The following is a 17,562-nucleotide window of genomic DNA, read 5'->3' as shown; positions in this document are numbered from 1 at the left end:
CCTCCTATGCAAAGTTAGGATAACGGCCAAAAAAATTTCAAATTTCAACCCGAATTTTTCGAACACGCACACATACAAATACAAACAATAATAATAATAAAGTGTAACGAACTAACGAATTTATGTGCCTTTATTTTTGTTAATTTATAGTGTAATTAAGTGTCTACAACAGACAATCTTCAGCAATGAATTCTAATATGAAGAGTGTGCTTCGTAATTACATTCAAAACTGCGGTGAAGGTAAGCGTTAGTGGCATAACAGAAGAAATTGCATAGATTTTTATGGAACAATTCATAATTATGAAGTGCTGGACATCCAGTTGGCATGATTTGTCATTTCTTAGCTCACAAAGCTGGATCCAGTACGATCTGAGTCTCTTCCTCGACCCAAAAAATGAAATTCTGGAGTTTTTTGATTCCTTCCTAATGCCATGCAGTTGTAGAATCAAACAATTAAAGCACAAGCAATAATTTAATTAATTTATTCCTTCCACTAAAACTACAGGCAGAGGATTAGACAAATTCCTAAGAAGAAACAGTTATTCAAGTGACGAACGAGACACAGCGTCTCCAATAACGACAGGAACGTGCCGTAGTAAACACAAATCGTTAGAAAATTTGAATGAAGCCGCGAAGAAAGAGGAAAATTTGCGAAAAAGTCCGCCAAAATCGCAAAAAGAAAGGACACCCGTAAAAGATCCAGTTCCAGAACCAACTAAACCAATGGAAGGAACTAAAGTCGTTGTGAAACAAACTGGAGAGAAGGTTGATAAGAAAAAGACATTCAATTACGAATCAGTAATTGAAATAACACTTCCGCCACAACAGCAACCAGCAAGCTTTCCAGTACTTCCACACACATTGCCTGATTTACCCAAAGACATATCGTTCGGGGAGGAAAAACCCGAAGAACCGATTAAGCCAATCATATGTACACCAAAAAGCGCGAAAATTCCACCACATCATAACAGCAGCGACAAGAAAATATCACCAAGTTCTGGTAACGATGAGGAAAGTTTTGTATCCAATAAACAAAATCCAATGGAATGGGATGACTTTATACCTGTGAGTTATATACTGTTGCTATGTTGATTGTTTTTAGTCCAATAAGTTTCAAGTAGTAAGCTATTTAATTCAATTTGGATGTACTTTCCATAAATTGGATTAAAATAGTTTAAATTAATCCTTGGATTTAATTTTAATCCTCAGATTTGCTTAAGCTTTAGATCTATAATTAAGTTCCAAGTGCGCTTATAAAGCATCTAATTATACATCCATTCTAACAACTTTCTTTTCGATTTATTTGTGTATAATTGCGGATATAGGGATATGATACAGAAATATCGCAACTAGAAAATACAAGTATGCAGTTATGCAATAATAATCCGATGGAACTGAACGATAACGAATTAAATGCTCTAAAAACCTACTTCCATCAGCGCGGTTTACAATTGCCAAATGAAAACTTGATTGTTGTTATAAAGAATCGACATGAAAAAGTGTCAGAAAGTGAGCGAGCATTAGAGCACATTCGTAGGAATAAGGAGAAGTGGCAGAACATTTATGAAAAATATAAGGACAAATATCAGCCACAACAGCAGACAACAATTAATTTTGAAGAGATTGAAGCACAATCGACACCAAAAATTCCAGAAATGTCATCAGGATCATCAAAAACAGCAGTCGTGAATGAAAAAGGATCACAGACAAGCTTAATAAGAAGTTCAGCTAAAAGTGTTCAAGTCGAGTCATCGTCAATAAATAGAAATCAATATAAAAATTCCAATAAGGATGTAGCAGCATTAAATACAATAGAAAGTAAGACAGAAGACTTTGATGTCTATCAAAATCACAGTGAAATTGCAGAAAGCTTTGAATTTGTTCAGGGACCAAAAAGAAAAGAATCTGGAAGTAGTAAAGAGTCAAGTCACTCAAAGAAGAGCACATCAATGGCAACTGAGGCAGGATCCAGTAAAATTTCAGTGCTTAGTGAATCCTTAAAAAATGAGGACATAGCAAACTTTGACGACTCATTAAAAGTTGCCATAGCATTATTAAACTCATTATTAGACTCAAATATGCGACCGGAACTGAAAAGAAATTTAGCAGAAAAAGTCATTCAAAAAATCACACAACTACAGACATCAAAGAGCATACAAACATCCACAATCGACAGCACAAATTCCTCAAAATGTCATGTCGATAAGAAATCAATGAAGGAGAAATCATCACGTCCAAAAAGTCGAGATGAAGCACTAAAAGACTGCCTCGCACCAATGACAAAGTCCGAATACAGTCATCAAAATTCACAGTCGACTGAGTCGTCAAACAAGGAAAGTTTTGACACTAATTCGATACCAAAAAGCCAATTAATGGATTTTGTGAAACGTGAGAAGCAGTCACAATTGAAATGGATCGAGAAGGAAATTGAGCATTTAAATAATTTACGTGATTTGTTGAAAAGGAATGAGACGTCATTATCATTAAGTGAGAATTGTCCAATTTATGAGAATTTATCGTCCATTAAGACGAAAGAAAAGTCGTTAAGGAGTGAGTCTGAAAAAAAGGCAGCAACAGCAACAGATATGAATTTTTGGAATTCGCACGCAAACATGAAAAAGATTAAAAATCGATCAAAAATGGAACTGCCAAAATCTGACTTGAATGTATCGCAAGCTGAAAGTCTAGCAAGTTTTATTGACAGTAGGAACAAGAAGTTCCTTGAAAAGTACAGTCAGCATCAGAAGAAGTTGGATGAGGAATCAAATGCTTATACACAGCCAAACAGTCACAATTCACAAGATCCACAAGTTAGAAGTAAATCAACAAGAAGGACACACATGACTGCCAATAAGGATGTCCAAACGTCTACATCTCTTGCATCCTCATCAGTATTTGAGTCATCAGACATGTCAAATGTGCCTTCATCCTCAGCTAAAAGTAATACAAAATCAACGACGCATAAGGCAGTCAGTTCAAAGGAACATAAACAAAAAGTTGCAGTCACACAAACAACCGACTCAATATGCCGTACACGACCTATTTATGAAGTCAGAGATAAGGATGATGTGAATTTTGGTACAACGTCAACGACTGTAACAAAACGTATTCAAAAGCATCAAAATGATAAGCAACTTCAAGCACAACCGTCGTCTATAAAATATACATTGACATTTGATAAGAAGAGTAAGCCTAAAATTCGACCGTACTCATCGTTGCCACAAAAGTCGAATGATTATGGAACAATAAGTAAAAGCTCAAAGGATATATACAATCAAATTAGCTATTCAGCGTCATTAAATTATCATTATGAGGAGAATAAAGAAAATTATGATAATGATATTCTATTTGATGATGCTGATGAGGACGTTGACCTGCAAAAATGCTTTAAAAAACGTCCGGATATATTTTCACGGTTCGAGCAGCGCAAAAACTGCATTGAGGAATTGAGAAAGTTGAGGTAGGTTCAGAAAAGAATTGATGTGTGGTTGAGTGATTGTCTCTTTTAAAGGCATACGATTAGAGCGCACAAAAATAATGTCAGTTAGTGTGTCAGGCATGCGAATTGTGTGACTTTCGATTTTAATCTCGGGATTAGTTTAATCATAGGATTTAATTTATATGGAATATTTTAATCCTAGGATTTAACTTAAACCTCTCAATTTTGAATTTTGTTTATTCACAAAACTGACACAATAACTGCCAAGGTTCTTTAAACTACATGCTAACAATATTTTTGGCATGCAATTTAGGTATTAAAAATAATTTAATTTTCTCATCTTGTCATTTTTTTATTTTCCCAGAGCACTGCGGAATGAGCATCGAGCAAAGCTACTCTTACTCACATCGGATAAGTCATTGGAAGGAAAATTGTTCAACAGCTTGCCAGAACTTCCACTGAGACAGACGAGAATGTTCAGCACAAAAGCTTTAAAATTACAGACAAAGAAAGTTGTTAAAAATTTGACTGAAGTTAAGCAGAAGAAGAAGGAGGAGAATCTTAAAAATCTGAAAAGAAAGACACGGCTGATGACTGAAATATTTAATAAAAATCTACAAAGAAACGTCTTGAAAGGAAATTTAAATCTCTCGAATACAGTTAACTTAATTACAAAATAACATAAAATTAAATTGTGTACATTGTAATGATAAAAATTATTTTTTACTAGATCTAAGTATGGAACTGATGCTCAGTAACAAATTTAGGTCAATGGTTAATGATATTGTAAAGAAGAGCATTTTATTTTCTAATTAAATGAGATTTTTTTTTTATCTGACTTATTGTCATTAGACATGTAGACAATGTAGGAAAAGTTGATTAAGCAGATCAAGAGCTCGAAGTCGACTCGAATTTTGTATGAAAACTTCCCATCTCGAAAAAATTAAATCTCAAAACCATACAACAGCGTAGATTGAAACATTTGAAGTGTTTTTTATGCATTTTAAATATCAAAAAACCGTTAAATTTTTGTTTGAATTTTATTGATAAAACCACACAACTGCCTTATTTTGATAACATTTGAACGGTTCTGAAACAATTTTTATTTTGAATTTTGAAATTCCGTTAGAAATTTAAAGCTTTGTGAGCTTTTTTGGTTCAATGCTTAATTAATCTATTTTAAATGAGTGCTTTAAACATTCAATATTGGATAATTTTATGCTCAAATAATGAAAAAGTGGAAATAAAGCTTTTAAGCCTGCTCAAAGTTCAAAATGGTCCTGAAATTGAAAATAAATGAACAAAAAGTAAATTTTTTTCTAAAATTTTTTGTAATGATTTTTTTTTTGTTTTTATTCAAGTTTCAGCATTTTTCTTACATTTTTTTTTTTTTTGTTGCATTCATTCTCATTCATCTAACAATTACGTTCAACGATTATAAGAATAATATTTACACAATATATAGAGCTTTTTTAATAATTATTTATCATCTTGATAAAAAGTTTTTTTACTTCCTTTTTTCTTGCAATTTATATACAGGCATCGTTAAAAACTGTTTATTTACATTCTAAAAATGGGATTTCTTTTTTTTAGTTCACATACCGCAAAAGTGATATTTTTTCATTATTTTTTATAGAACTCTGTGCCATAAATCCACAGACAGTTCCAATTTTAGTCGAAAGTTTCCACCCGTTTCCACAAAAGCATTATTATTTTTTTGATAATTTTAATTTATTCTTTCGATGTTTATAGGCACACAAACATTCACTAAAAGAGCTTTTACGCACGTTGCCTTTTTTCCATACTTATTAATTTTTTAATCCCCCAATAAAGCTTTGACCCAAAAAAAATGCAAGCTTATTCATTCTGCATTAATTGATAAATTTTTATTTCCTCTATTTAATTATATTTTTTATAGCTTATTTAAAGAAAAATATATTTTTTTAGGGTTCCGAGCGACACGAAATTTTGGTCGATGACTTTTGCATGCATGCATTTTTTAAGCGAATGACATGATGGATGAAGTAGATACAATCCTAGTGATTAGAACTAGTCATAAATTCCATAGTTTTATTTGTCATTTGTTTAGAGATAAGACAGTCATACAGTCTCAAAAAAGTGGCGATTTAGGGATGTAGAGTGGCGTCGAGGGTAGGGTTTCTGATGCCGTTAACGAAAACGGAAAACGGGCCGTTTTTTCGAAAAAATAAAAACGGAAAACGGCCGTTTTTTGCTAGCCGTTTTTCCGTTTTTTAATATGACTTTTTCTCTGAATTTTTGGAAAATGTCCAAAAATTTTATTAAGTTTTCGACTCAAAAAAATTTTTAAATAATAATACAAACTAAGAAAATTAATATTCGTCAATTTTTTTGGCCTGCGGTATACTTTTAGAAGTAAATTTTTCATGTACATATCTTGGCAAATCAAAAAGGATTTCAATTTGAATGCAACGTATTGTTTTCCTTCCATTAAAAAAACGGACCCGTTAACGGCCGTTTTTCAGAAAAAAACGGAAACGGCCGTTTTTAAAAAATGCCGTTTTTCAGAAACCCTAGTCGAGGGGAATTTAGGCAAAAATACATCTTCAATATCCCCCGGTTCAAATAAGATACTTTCATGTCCATTTAAATGATTTTAAGTCTAATAAGCAATGTTGGGGTGCCGGTGTAGCTTCTAGTGTCAAATCCCTCGTTCCTCAAAAAAATACTAGCTACATCTCATCGTATGGGTCAAAAAAAAAATCATTTACCCTACTTAAAATTCAAATACATCCCCTAAATATGATAATGTCATCCAAAATCACGTGTCACTCGGTTAAAAATTGTGGAAAAAAATCCTTTCTGGACCAAAAAAATTTCCCATTCATTTTCACTTTTTGCGCTTCCATTTTTTTTAAGCATTCCATTAAATTTTAATTAAACTTTTTACAATTTTAATCGAAAAAAAAATATCCAAAAAAAAGAAGTTTTCTCAAAATTGTGGCGAGAAAAGAGGTTGTAGAATTGAAAATAACGCAATGCCTGAATATTTGGGCTGTAAATAGTGAACATAATAAATTTTATTAGTTAATTTATAATCCGCTTCATGTCCACTGTCTTTCGGATTGTAATTTTAATGATGAAAATGATGCACAGATATAAAAAAAAATAGTTTTAGACTTTGAAGATAGTTTTGATTAAAAATACAACAAAAGTTGTGATTGGATGGAGTTTTGAATGACTTTTTTTGAATTTTGGTGGATGATAGAGTGCTGAATTGATGGTTGATTAACCTATGCTGATTAATGGTGTCCTTTTTTGGCATACGTACGTTTTTAGTTTACGTAAGCAATTTTACGTACGTTTTAAGAATACGTAAGCAATTTTTTACGACGTTTTGTCATACGTAGGCAATCTCACGTACGTTTTTTTTATCATACGTACGTTTTTAATCATACGTAAGCAATTTTTACGTACGTTTTTATCATACTTAAGCAATTTTACGTATACGTAAGTGATATGAAATTACTTGTTATCCACAATCTTTCAAAATTCCATCCACGTCCAACTTTTGCATTAAAAATTGCATTTAATGTTAAGAATAAAGTCTTTAGAATTTCAAATTGAGAAGTTTTTTTTTTGATTTTTGCTTAATAAAAAGGTAGAAAAAAAGAGAACTAAAGAATTGCTTCTTACAAAAGGACAGACTTGTTGTGAATCACATATAGAGAGAGAGATATATAAGAGTGAAAGAGAAAGGATTTTGGGAAGTTAATGAATGAATTTTTTATTAATTATTTTATTTTTAAATCTTGTGGTGTTTATGAATGTCTAAAAAGCAATTAAAATAGCGATTTCTACTTTAGTTTTATTATTAATTTTTCTTTATATATCAAAAAATATCAGATATTTATTTCACGTCATGATCAAGACGTAAATCTACACATTTCTGTCTGTTATTAAAAAAAATGCCTTAATCTACTCAGTGATGATGTTAATCTTAAGATATTTGTCCAGATTATGTAAAAAAATAATCATTTACACATTGCATGTCTAGAAAATAGGAATCTTAATGATTTACTGCTTCTATATCTACTAACTGTTGCTTTAGACACAATTTTGCGTTTAATCTCTATTATTTTTTTTCGGTAATAAAACTTACAGATCAGCTTGGAAAAACATCAAAATTGTGTGTTGTTGATTTTTGGAGTCTGTTTCTCATTAAGAGCAATTACTGTGCGTTCTAGTTTGGTCTACTGTAGCTTAAAATTCTGTTAGAATGTTGCATGTAAACATTATAACGTATTAATTTGATTTGAAATTTTGAACCTTACAAAACTGATAAATTTTTAAATTCTACAAAACCGTTGGAAAAATTGAACTAAGAAAACCGTTTAAAATTTGAATTTTACAAAACGGTAAAAAAATTTGAATCCTAAAAAAACGTTAGAACAATTCTTAAATAAAAAAAAAATAAATCTAGTAAAACTTTGAATCTTACAAAACCGTTGAAAAAATTTGAATTCTAAAAAACGTTAAAAATTTGAAATTTTACAAAACCCGCGAGACGTAAAGCTTCAAAAGCAATGCAAAACATACCTTGATACCAAAAAAATCAATGCTAATCACCCTCAAATAGCAAACATTTCAGAATATAAACGAAGCGATAAGCACAGATAAGGCAATTACCCCAAAATGAGAAACAAAATCCAATAAAAAAATTCATTACGATAATGGTGTAAAAAAAATGGTTAAAGTAAAAATCTATCAGATATAAATTATTCTGTATCCATCGTTCACTTCCTCTATTTTTTTTTGTCACATTATGTATAAAATGCAGGAATAAAAAAAAGAAAGAAAGGTAAATGCTTAAATTAACTAAAGTTCCGTATCCTCGGTCTCGTCTTTTCCTTCAAGCGATCGATATTCGTCTGAATCATCAAGTGATGCAAGCTCACAATCCTTTAGTAAAACGGGTTCCTAAATATTGCGATTTTCACTATTTTTAGATACTCATGTTTTATGTGATATTATTATTAAGTATGGTATAATCAACGTAGTTTAATTAAGTTTAAAAATTATGTTTTGGATTGGACATATGAAAATGAAATTTAGGGAAAGAATACAAAAACAAAAAAGCGAGAGAGTACATCCACCAAAAAGAGAAATTCAAATAATATAATAAAATGAGGATGAAATGTAAAAATGTGAAATAATGACGACAAAATTGCTTAAATATTCAAACTTGCCTCATCATCCTTTTTGTCATCATCATCATCATCACGCTCAATAATTGGCTGTGGCATGTTATCGCCTGTAGCTTCACATGATGATATATCTTCGTCCTCATCCATCGGTGCTGTTTCTTTTCCAGTCGATTTATGCTGTGAGCCAACACCAGAATCAACCATGTCATTTGATGGTGTTGCATTATCAACAACTGTCATTACAGTGTCTGAATGCGTTTCAGTTTGAGCAAATGAATCAATTAAGTTACTTGGTTGGCGTTCTAATTTCATCGACTTTGATGAATCACTTTGAGAGTCTGTGGAAAATATAAAATAAAATGAAAAGTTTTGCTTTAAAAAATTTAATTTAATTTAATGATGAGACATATAATGAATTGACTTTCTGATCCCGGAAAGTGTGGATATTTATACAAAATTGCAAAGTCAGGAAGAAACGTGCAATGAGAATATTTTATTTAGATTGAGAACAGCTGAATCCATAAGTTAATTATTGATTTGTGTTGCTCTGAATTCTTAATGAGTTAAACGGACTTTTGAACTTAATACAAAATATTGCATCATTTTGAAGAAAAAGATGCAAAAGTTCAAATTTTACAATACCGTTAATTAATTCAAATTTTACAAAACCGTTAATTAATTCAATTTTTACAAAACCGTTAGAAAGTCAACAATTTTATGCAAGCAACATCAATCATTAACTAGAGCATATTCAACAAGTTTCACAAATTTCCATATATTTTAATTGAACTTAATTGCCAAGTTGAATTTTTAACACTATTCATTTCAATTAACTTTTCCAATTATGCTTTACAAACAGCATATTCAAGTTCAAAGCAAAACATAATCAGTCAGCCGTAAACAGCGATATTCGTAAAAAAACACATCAAAAACGGAAATTACTTATAATTGAATGACTTTACGCAAATGAATAATGAGAAATAATAACATACCTGTTGATCGTCTTATTTTCTTCCTTTCTGTTACACTTCGTTCCATATCGCGATTTGGTGATCGCGGCCTAACTTTAACACGATAAAATTTCGTTCCTTTACCAACTTTATAACGATTTTCATCTTTCTTTGCGTGACAATATTCCTTATCTAAAACACGTCCAATGCTGTAGCAAATTCTCGGACATGTATTTGGCGGAACTAGAGATAATCGCAAGTCATTATAGCTTTCAGCATGCAAAAAGTATAATATTGATGAATCTTGAACGATTGTGTATTGCTCATGGACACTATTCCATACAATTAAAACAATATCATCTTTTGAACATGAATTAATCGTCAATCCAGCATTTCCTTGTGCGAGACTACTTAATTTAGCACGTTTGGCTCGTTCCTTTTCGAGATCTTTTTCGAGTTTACGCTTCTCATTTTGTACAACTTCCAACTTTTCTTTATATAGCGATACTTGACTTTCATTCAGCTCAACATCTGTTAGGGATTGAATGAGTTCTTTATATCGATTTGCTTCTTTCATAAGGAACTGTTCACGTTCTCGTAGTTGATCGAGTTGACGGTCTTTTTCCTCAAGAATTCTTTTGAAAATTTCTTGACTATCTTTTGGCGACTTACTAGGTGAGCTTGGTGTTATGGACAATTGCTTACTTGACGATGATGCTGCTGCTATACGTTCTTTCTCAATTGCATCTTTAACTGCATTCTTAACTTCTTCCTCGAAATTATCCTTCATTTGTTTGACTATTGTTTCATGTGTTGTTATGTCTATTGTGTCGATTTTATCTAAGCTTGTTTCCGACGGAGAACTTTCCATAGATGTGATTAATTTAAATTTACATCTGAGTGACTCGATCTCATTACGATGATCATCTTTGAGGGATTTTATAGCTGCATCCTTTTCACTATTTTGTTGTGTTATTTTCTTCTCTAATTCTTTAACTTTTTGCTCCAATTCTTGAATTCGCTTTTCAAGTTGTGCCTTTATACCTGATGAACTCTCCTCACATCTCTTTAGCTGACTCTCAAGCTGTTCATTCTCACTTTTAAGTGTACTAATTTCATCTTCTCTTAAAAAAAGCTTCTTTGTAAGATCATTCATTTCTAATTCATGATCAACAGTCAATCGTTGAATCAATTCTCGTTCATGATTTTGCGTCTCATTCTTTAAGTCCTCATATGCTTTTATAAGCATATCCACTTGTGACTTTACTGCTTCACTCTCTTTCAACACCTCTGATTTTAATGCTTCTATTTGCTGCTTTAGTAAATTTGTTGATTCCTTCGAAATTCGATACATCGTAATCAGCAGCTGCTGTAAACGATTTACTTCTAATCCAGTAAACATATTATCCTGTGTGGAAATTGGATTAAAATGAAGAAAGCAATTAGTTTTTGAGTAAATGTGGTTTGGGGGTCGTTCATGTCTGATTATTAACTATGAACCAACATTTGAGGTGAATATGAGTTATAGACATCACTTCTGAATGACCCCACTTTGTTATTTAATTGTCAGTGTCTTAAATGCATTTTACTCTACATGACTAAGTGATAAATAGAGATGAGTGGTTGGATATTATCAGACAATTGCTCATGTCCATTATTACAATTTAATTCGATTATCATTTCCTATTTGTGTATTGTTGAGAATTGAGGGGTCAATAGTCGTGTAATTGACACTACTTTTGTGTCAATAATAAAATATCTGTTACATATGAGAGGTTAATCACATAAATTAAAAAGTGGTGTCGTGTGTACGAATTTTGTGTACAACAAAACCATTGAGTCATATCGAAAAACCATAAACCGTAAAGACAACACGACTTTTGACCTAAACGTTTCAACAATCAATGAAAATAATGCTCAAAGCCATGAGCCGCATACGATTAAGGCAAACAAAACAAAAAAATCGTTCAATACATAAGCATATAATTTTATGGTAGGTTGGATAATCGAACAATTTAAACGATTATTGCCATAAAAAAAAGTATTGTAATAATCATATACGTGTCAGACAACTAAACAGTCACAGTCTTCAAACAGTCTAAAGTGAATGTAATAAACACATTTGTTTACGTTGTAAAATGCACTTAAAACACGCGATGATATATATGAAGTAAACAAAGCACACAAAAAAACTTAATACTCACATCTGTAACCATTTCAATATCACGTTTAAGGACAATACTCATATTCGTTGCCATATCACAATATTCAGGTTGAATGGTACCAATACAAACACTTTGTTGTGTTGGCTTCTTATCTATTGACATCTGACCAATCTTTTCGTACTCCTCCGTATCCGTTTCTGATTCGAAGCCTCTGTAATTGGATGTAATATAATAAAATGTAAATGATAAGTAGTCAAGATATTGTAAATGAACGAGAATAGCGCAATTTACGGAATTGACGATTTTGTAATAACAAAATTGTGTTGAGTAATAGACTTAAAAATTATAATAAACAAACTGCTTAAAATGTAAGATAATATGAAGAATTTCAATGATCAAATAAGTTTTGTACTGTTTATGTTGGAATGGAATTCGGACAATGGTACTTCATTGAGAGGAGTAGCTAGGGGGATACATAAGACACTGTCATATAGTTGAATAGCCCCTGATAGTTTAGTGGTACTTAGGAGTATAAGAACGGAAGCCATATGAAGCCTACGTCCCATCCAGGATCTATTATACGGAACTAGGAAACTAAAAGCTTTGCAAACTGATGATAACTAAGACTTAAAGTAGTATTTAAATACGAAAAGTCCGTTATTTTTTTAAAAAAATTAAATTTTCCCGCCTTTTTAGCGCATTTTTGAAATTTTTTTCAAAAAGGTAGCTTAATAAGACACTTTGTTCGTTCGGTCGGCTGTGATCGAGATCTCGAAAACTAGACATCGTAGAAAGCTCAAGATTGTTTTAATAGTTCAGTTCCATCGAGTTATTGGGTTATCGGTCATTTAGAAGTTTCAAATCAACACATAAATGCTATAATTAACAATTTTTCATTTTCATATACAACAATAACAAAAACAACAACACGTTTTTTCATTGTTTTCCAGTGTTCTTCAATGTTTTTCGATGTTTTAACAGTGTTTACTGAATAATGTTTGAATTTTTTTTGACCGTTATGAGGTTTGAATTATGAAAATCCGTTAAGGGATGAAGTTCTTAAATTTGTGGAAGATATATATGGATCTTGTTTTTTTGGCCTGGAAGTGACCTGGATCCTCCTGGATCTCGTTTTGAAGTTCTGGAAGTTCTGGAGATCCTACTGGATCTCGTTTCGTGGGCTAGGAAGTGCCCTGAATCCTACTAGATTTTGGTTTTGAGGTCTGGAAGTGATTTATTAATCAATTATTGATCGCTGGGACAAAAATGCGCTTAAGTCCCTCGATTAATAACACGAGGACTTTTGTAATTTTTTCAAAGATTTAAGCTTCAAATTAATCATAGCATGCATATGCAGCAAAATATAATGATAATAGACTAAACAGCACTTGATCATTACTTTCTAATCATTTAAATAGCTAAGTATACTAAATTAGATCGAATTTATGGGAGATTGTTTTATGTTACAATGTAAGCAAATTATTATTTTGATTTCACTTGGGTATTTAACCCGTATTTAGGTTATTGGAAAATGTAATTTATTGATGAAGGTTTTCCTGATTAGCTACATTACAATATGTGAATGTAATTAAACTTATTATTTTGATAATTATCAGAAATGTATACGATAATTTGCAGACATTGTATTATTGATTTATTAGCTCAATTGCTACGATATGATTGTAGTTTATGCTAAAAAGTTTAAACAGAAGAGTTTTTGGGTTCGAATCCCGTAAATCTTGTAATACAATAATGTCCTGTGTGTCGAGAGTTTTTTATTCTTTTTTCAACCTATTTGATGATCATATTATGCTACATAAATAATTTTTTGAAGATTTTCTTAATACTCATGATCAGAGCAAGACTCTAAATTTGTATGGAATTATATTAACCCTCGAGTTCTGTATTATAACACAAGACAAATACCTTGCAAAAATTACAGAATAATCAAGTCCGTCCGATCAAAACTCAAGAGTATTGAAAAAATAAATATCCATAAATCACTTACTTTTCATAATCCCTAATCTGTGCAAAGACATTCAGCAATTTCTTATTTGATGATGGATTCACATTTTCGTCAGTTGATGTTGTCTCTTGATTACTATGACTACTTCTGTATAATTCAATTAAGTACAAGAAATAAGAAGTTAAGAATTGCGTGTGACTAACATTTTTGGAATCTTATTATTATAATTTTTAATTCCACTCCTTACCTAGATGAAAAGAAATCGATAATGGCACTCAAATTGGGTAATTGATTTTCTTTTGTAATATCTGGAAGATGCTTCGATAATTCATTTAAATCTAGTATATATAAAAGGAAGAGAGAATAATGAAATGAAGTTAAGAATGGAATTTTTTAATGGCAAATAATATTGAAAACCCAGCATGCTGAGGTTAAATTCAATTAGGAAATAATAATACAATTAATTTTTAAAATTACCATTTTTCGTCAGTTGGGGTAGACTTGAATCGAACATAGAAGGCGCTTCCGTTGCGAATTTCGGTGGAAAATCATCAATGCCAGGAAAGAGTGAGTTTAAGAAGTGACCGTCAAATGAATATCGAAATTCTGTTCGTCTCATGACCTCTTCATTGTAGATAGTGAGAAGATGACATGCAAGTTCTGATGCCCACTATGAAGTCATACAGAGCATAAAGAAATAGTAATGGATAAAATTGAAAAATCATTGTCAAAAATTGCTAGAGCAATAATGGGGTCGTTCACAAATGATGTCAATCTTATGAAGGTATCTAGTGGATGGAGGTAGGGTTATGTCCTCAAAAATGATGAGATCCACATCAATTCAATTCCATCCAAAAAACATTGATACCCTCCTGACAGACATCAATTGTAAACATCCCCACCACTCCATCGTCTATTGAATATAGATAGAGAGTTCAAGGTTATAAAGCTTCAAGTCAACATACCATTAAGAAAGCTGTTGAGAATATTCTTCGTCTAACGACCTCCGTGACTGCTTGAACATAGACGCATGGTGCCTGATGAATTTGTTCGATTATTCCTAAATGTTTCTGTAAACGACGTAGACATCGATGATAAAAAAGTAATTTGGAATCTATTTCATACATCTTATTCTCAATGTGAATAACAAATTTTAAACGTTGGAGTAAATTCTTGCATAATTCATCCTTGGCGCGATCACATCGACTACGAATATCACGAAGTTTCTTATGATTTTTCATCATTTGACTGAATTGATTACGATGTGGTGCACATAAGTCTGGAAGTATTGAGGCATCATTGGATCTAGAAGCACTATTTTGATTCATTTGCAGTGCCTGTGCTAAATCATTTTGTTCAGCAACAAGCTTATTTGCATCACGTTTAAGACCTTCAAGACCTTGTAAACGTTCTTCTAAGCCTTTAATTTCCTTCATATCTTCACGCTTTGCTGTCTCTATCGTCTTTTCAATCTCATCCTTTAATGTTTCCATAACATTCTTATCAAAAACTTCCAATTCTCTCGTACAATTCTCAGCCATACGCTTTAATGTTTTTTGATTCTCATTTGATGATATCCATTGAAGTAATGTCAATGATGTTTTTGAATCCTTCATATCTTCTTGATTCTCATCACCTTTACTTCCGCTACCATCACCTGCTGATTCCATACTTGTATCACTTGTTATTTTATCTTGTTTCGTTACATCACTTATCTGCTTATTTTGTCCTGCAAATGATTCACCTGTATCATTATAAACATCATCGAATCCATGAAATGGCTGATCCTCAGCACCCTGAATTAGTGGCGGAAGAATTGGTATTTGTGCTAGTCTATCCAAATCGTCATTAAAGCTGTGAAAATAAATTTATGAGTCAGAAAAAAATTTCATATGACGAAGATTTTTAGGGAGGTTATTTTGAGTGACGGCATTAACAATCTTTAAGAACGTAACGGAAATCATGTAAAAATGCACGTAGCATGCAAAAAAATTTCATTAACACTAACTCAGTGAAAACTATTCGTTTTGTAAAAATGCGTTAAAAAGCGAGACATAAAGGGAAAAATTACAATGACTGAATGAATAGCAGTGCTTACGTTCTTTTGTGAAATTTATGCACATGTGACTCACCTTTCAAGATATTCTTTATATTCCAAACGTCGCTCAATATGATCCCTAAATACTTTATCGCACTCATTACAGCGCTTCTGAAAGTCATCAGTTATATCCTCTAAATTTGCAATCACAGCCATCCATCCTTGATGCTGTAAATGTTGCTCATGAACTAAAGAATCACAATTTTTTAGCTCTTCCTTGCCTAATTCATAAATTCGCTGTGCTAATTGGGCTCGTCGAACGACTGTTTGATAAGTTGCTGGTAATTCGAGACATCTATCGACTTCATTTTTCAGTTCTGAATCTGTGCATAGTAGTAAGCACGCGATGACAACGACGATGTCGATTATGGACAATGAGGAAGAGAAGAAGGTAGGAAGGAAAAAAAGAGAGAAAGAAATGATTTATTAGGCATTGCTGTTTGCAAAAATAATAACAAATAGTGCTGCATACCATTATCTATGCTGGGCCAAGGTTGTGGCGGATTACGTGGTTCTAAACTATTAATAAACATAAAAATTGGATTTGAATCATCTGTTCCAGCAGAATAGCTGCATACACGACTCGATGAGTTTAATGTTTCGCCACCGCTAACAAGAAGAACTTGACTATCAGCTGGAATTGCATGGTGCCTCTCAATCGCCTGCTTAAGTGATTGAACGCTGCACATACGTTGTAGAGAAAAAAGAGAAAACAAAATAAAAAAATAACATTGAAAGCTATTGGAAGCATCATCAGCTGCGCGAAAATGAAAATATTTTTTTTTTCTTCGTTTCCATTATTTCTTTTTATGCCTAAATAACTTACGTATCAAGAGCTAGTGACATATCAAATGTCAACATTCGGCCCTGGTCCATATTAAATATGTACAGCATATTGATGATCTAATTTTTTCTAATTTTACACACGAATTATTGGAAATCAGTCGAAGACGAACTTTAAATGACGATTTTGGATGATAAGTGAATTTTTAAACTTTTTTTTTTTCTTTTTTTCTCTTTTGCAGGATTTTTTTTTTGTTATTTTTCAGAGTGCTTTTACACCTTTTGCTCTTTATCAAAACATCACAGATTTGTTTTAAATGATTTAGGTTCACTTTAAAATTTCTTATTAATAAGAATAGAATTAAATAAATAGTCTAGAGACTGTAGAATTTTAAATTTTTTAATAATTATTTTTCATTCTCTTTGTCTAAAATTTTTGTTTTTGTTAGTTTCTACTTTTTTGTGCTTTTGAATGGCCTGCTATGATTATTTTGGACAGAATTTGTGATTTATTATTCGACTTTTAGGATTTTTGATGCCAATTTGAAGGAAGGACGTCAGTATCTTTTAGAAATGCAATTTTGTGGATATTTCCTGAATCTGCTGTCTGGAAATCAGTTCCTTAAGAGATTAAAATGAATTTAATTGAATATTTTTCCGTTAAATAAAAGCGTAGAATTTAAAAATAATTTTTCGATTCCGCGTAAAAAGTTTGAATTTTTGAACACTGTTATTTTTTGAAAGAATTTTTTCACAATTATTCCTGTTTTAACGATGTAACAACTGCTGGATCTTTAACTAATAACTTTCTTGTAATAAGATTTAATAATTTATGATGAAAATGTTGATAAACTTTAATTAACTAATGAGAAATCGTAGAATTATCAAAACATTCAGAAACTAGTATGGGATTTTCAAAAATATTTTGACCGTTATGGATTGTTAATGCAAAATTCCTAAAAAATGAGTTTTCAC

General features: G+C 31.6%; 2 protein-coding genes across 3 annotated transcripts; one reads left to right on the top strand and one right to left on the bottom strand.

The window, feature by feature from the left end:
• Positions 1–102: 102 nt before the first annotated feature.
• On the top strand, positions 103–4,717 carry LOC139098378 (centrosome-associated protein Alms1a-like). The gene is made up of 4 exons (XM_070650557.1): positions 103–240; positions 506–1,065; positions 1,326–3,460; positions 3,804–4,717. Exons 1-4 carry the CDS (start codon positions 186–188, stop codon positions 4,117–4,119), a joined length of 3,066 nt encoding a protein of 1,021 aa, XP_070506658.1. The 5' UTR covers positions 103–185; the 3' UTR covers positions 4,120–4,717.
• A 55-nt stretch (positions 4,718–4,772) lies between these two features.
• Atg17 (autophagy-related 17) lies at positions 4,773–17,006 on the bottom strand. Of its 2 annotated transcripts, none has more exons than XM_070649994.1 (11): positions 16,631–17,005; positions 16,277–16,485; positions 15,839–16,127; positions 14,672–15,560; positions 14,184–14,376; positions 13,954–14,044; positions 13,749–13,853; positions 11,780–11,951; positions 9,618–10,983; positions 8,668–8,963; positions 4,773–8,398 (listed from the first exon to the last, which is right to left on the bottom strand). In XM_070649994.1, the coding sequence occupies exons 1-11, from the start codon at positions 16,696–16,698 to the stop codon at positions 8,297–8,299; spliced, it is 3,780 nt and encodes a 1,259-aa protein (XP_070506095.1). In that variant the 5' UTR covers positions 16,699–17,005; the 3' UTR covers positions 4,773–8,296. The 2 variants fall into 2 exon arrangements, with proteins under 2 accessions (XP_070506095.1, XP_070506097.1); XM_070649996.1 differs by having other exon boundaries at positions 4,777–6,473; positions 16,631–17,006.
• Between the last annotated feature and the right edge of the window lie 556 nt (positions 17,007–17,562).

This window comes from Chironomus tepperi, unplaced genomic scaffold (genome assembly GCF_022539635.2).
Source record: "Chironomus tepperi strain 1889 unplaced genomic scaffold, CSIRO-AGI_Ctep_v1 contig_445, whole genome shotgun sequence".
NCBI classification, from domain to species: domain Eukaryota; kingdom Metazoa; phylum Arthropoda; class Insecta; order Diptera; family Chironomidae; genus Chironomus; species Chironomus tepperi.
Note: the sequence above shows the minus strand (reverse complement) of the source record. Positions and strands in the feature narration are given on the sequence as shown.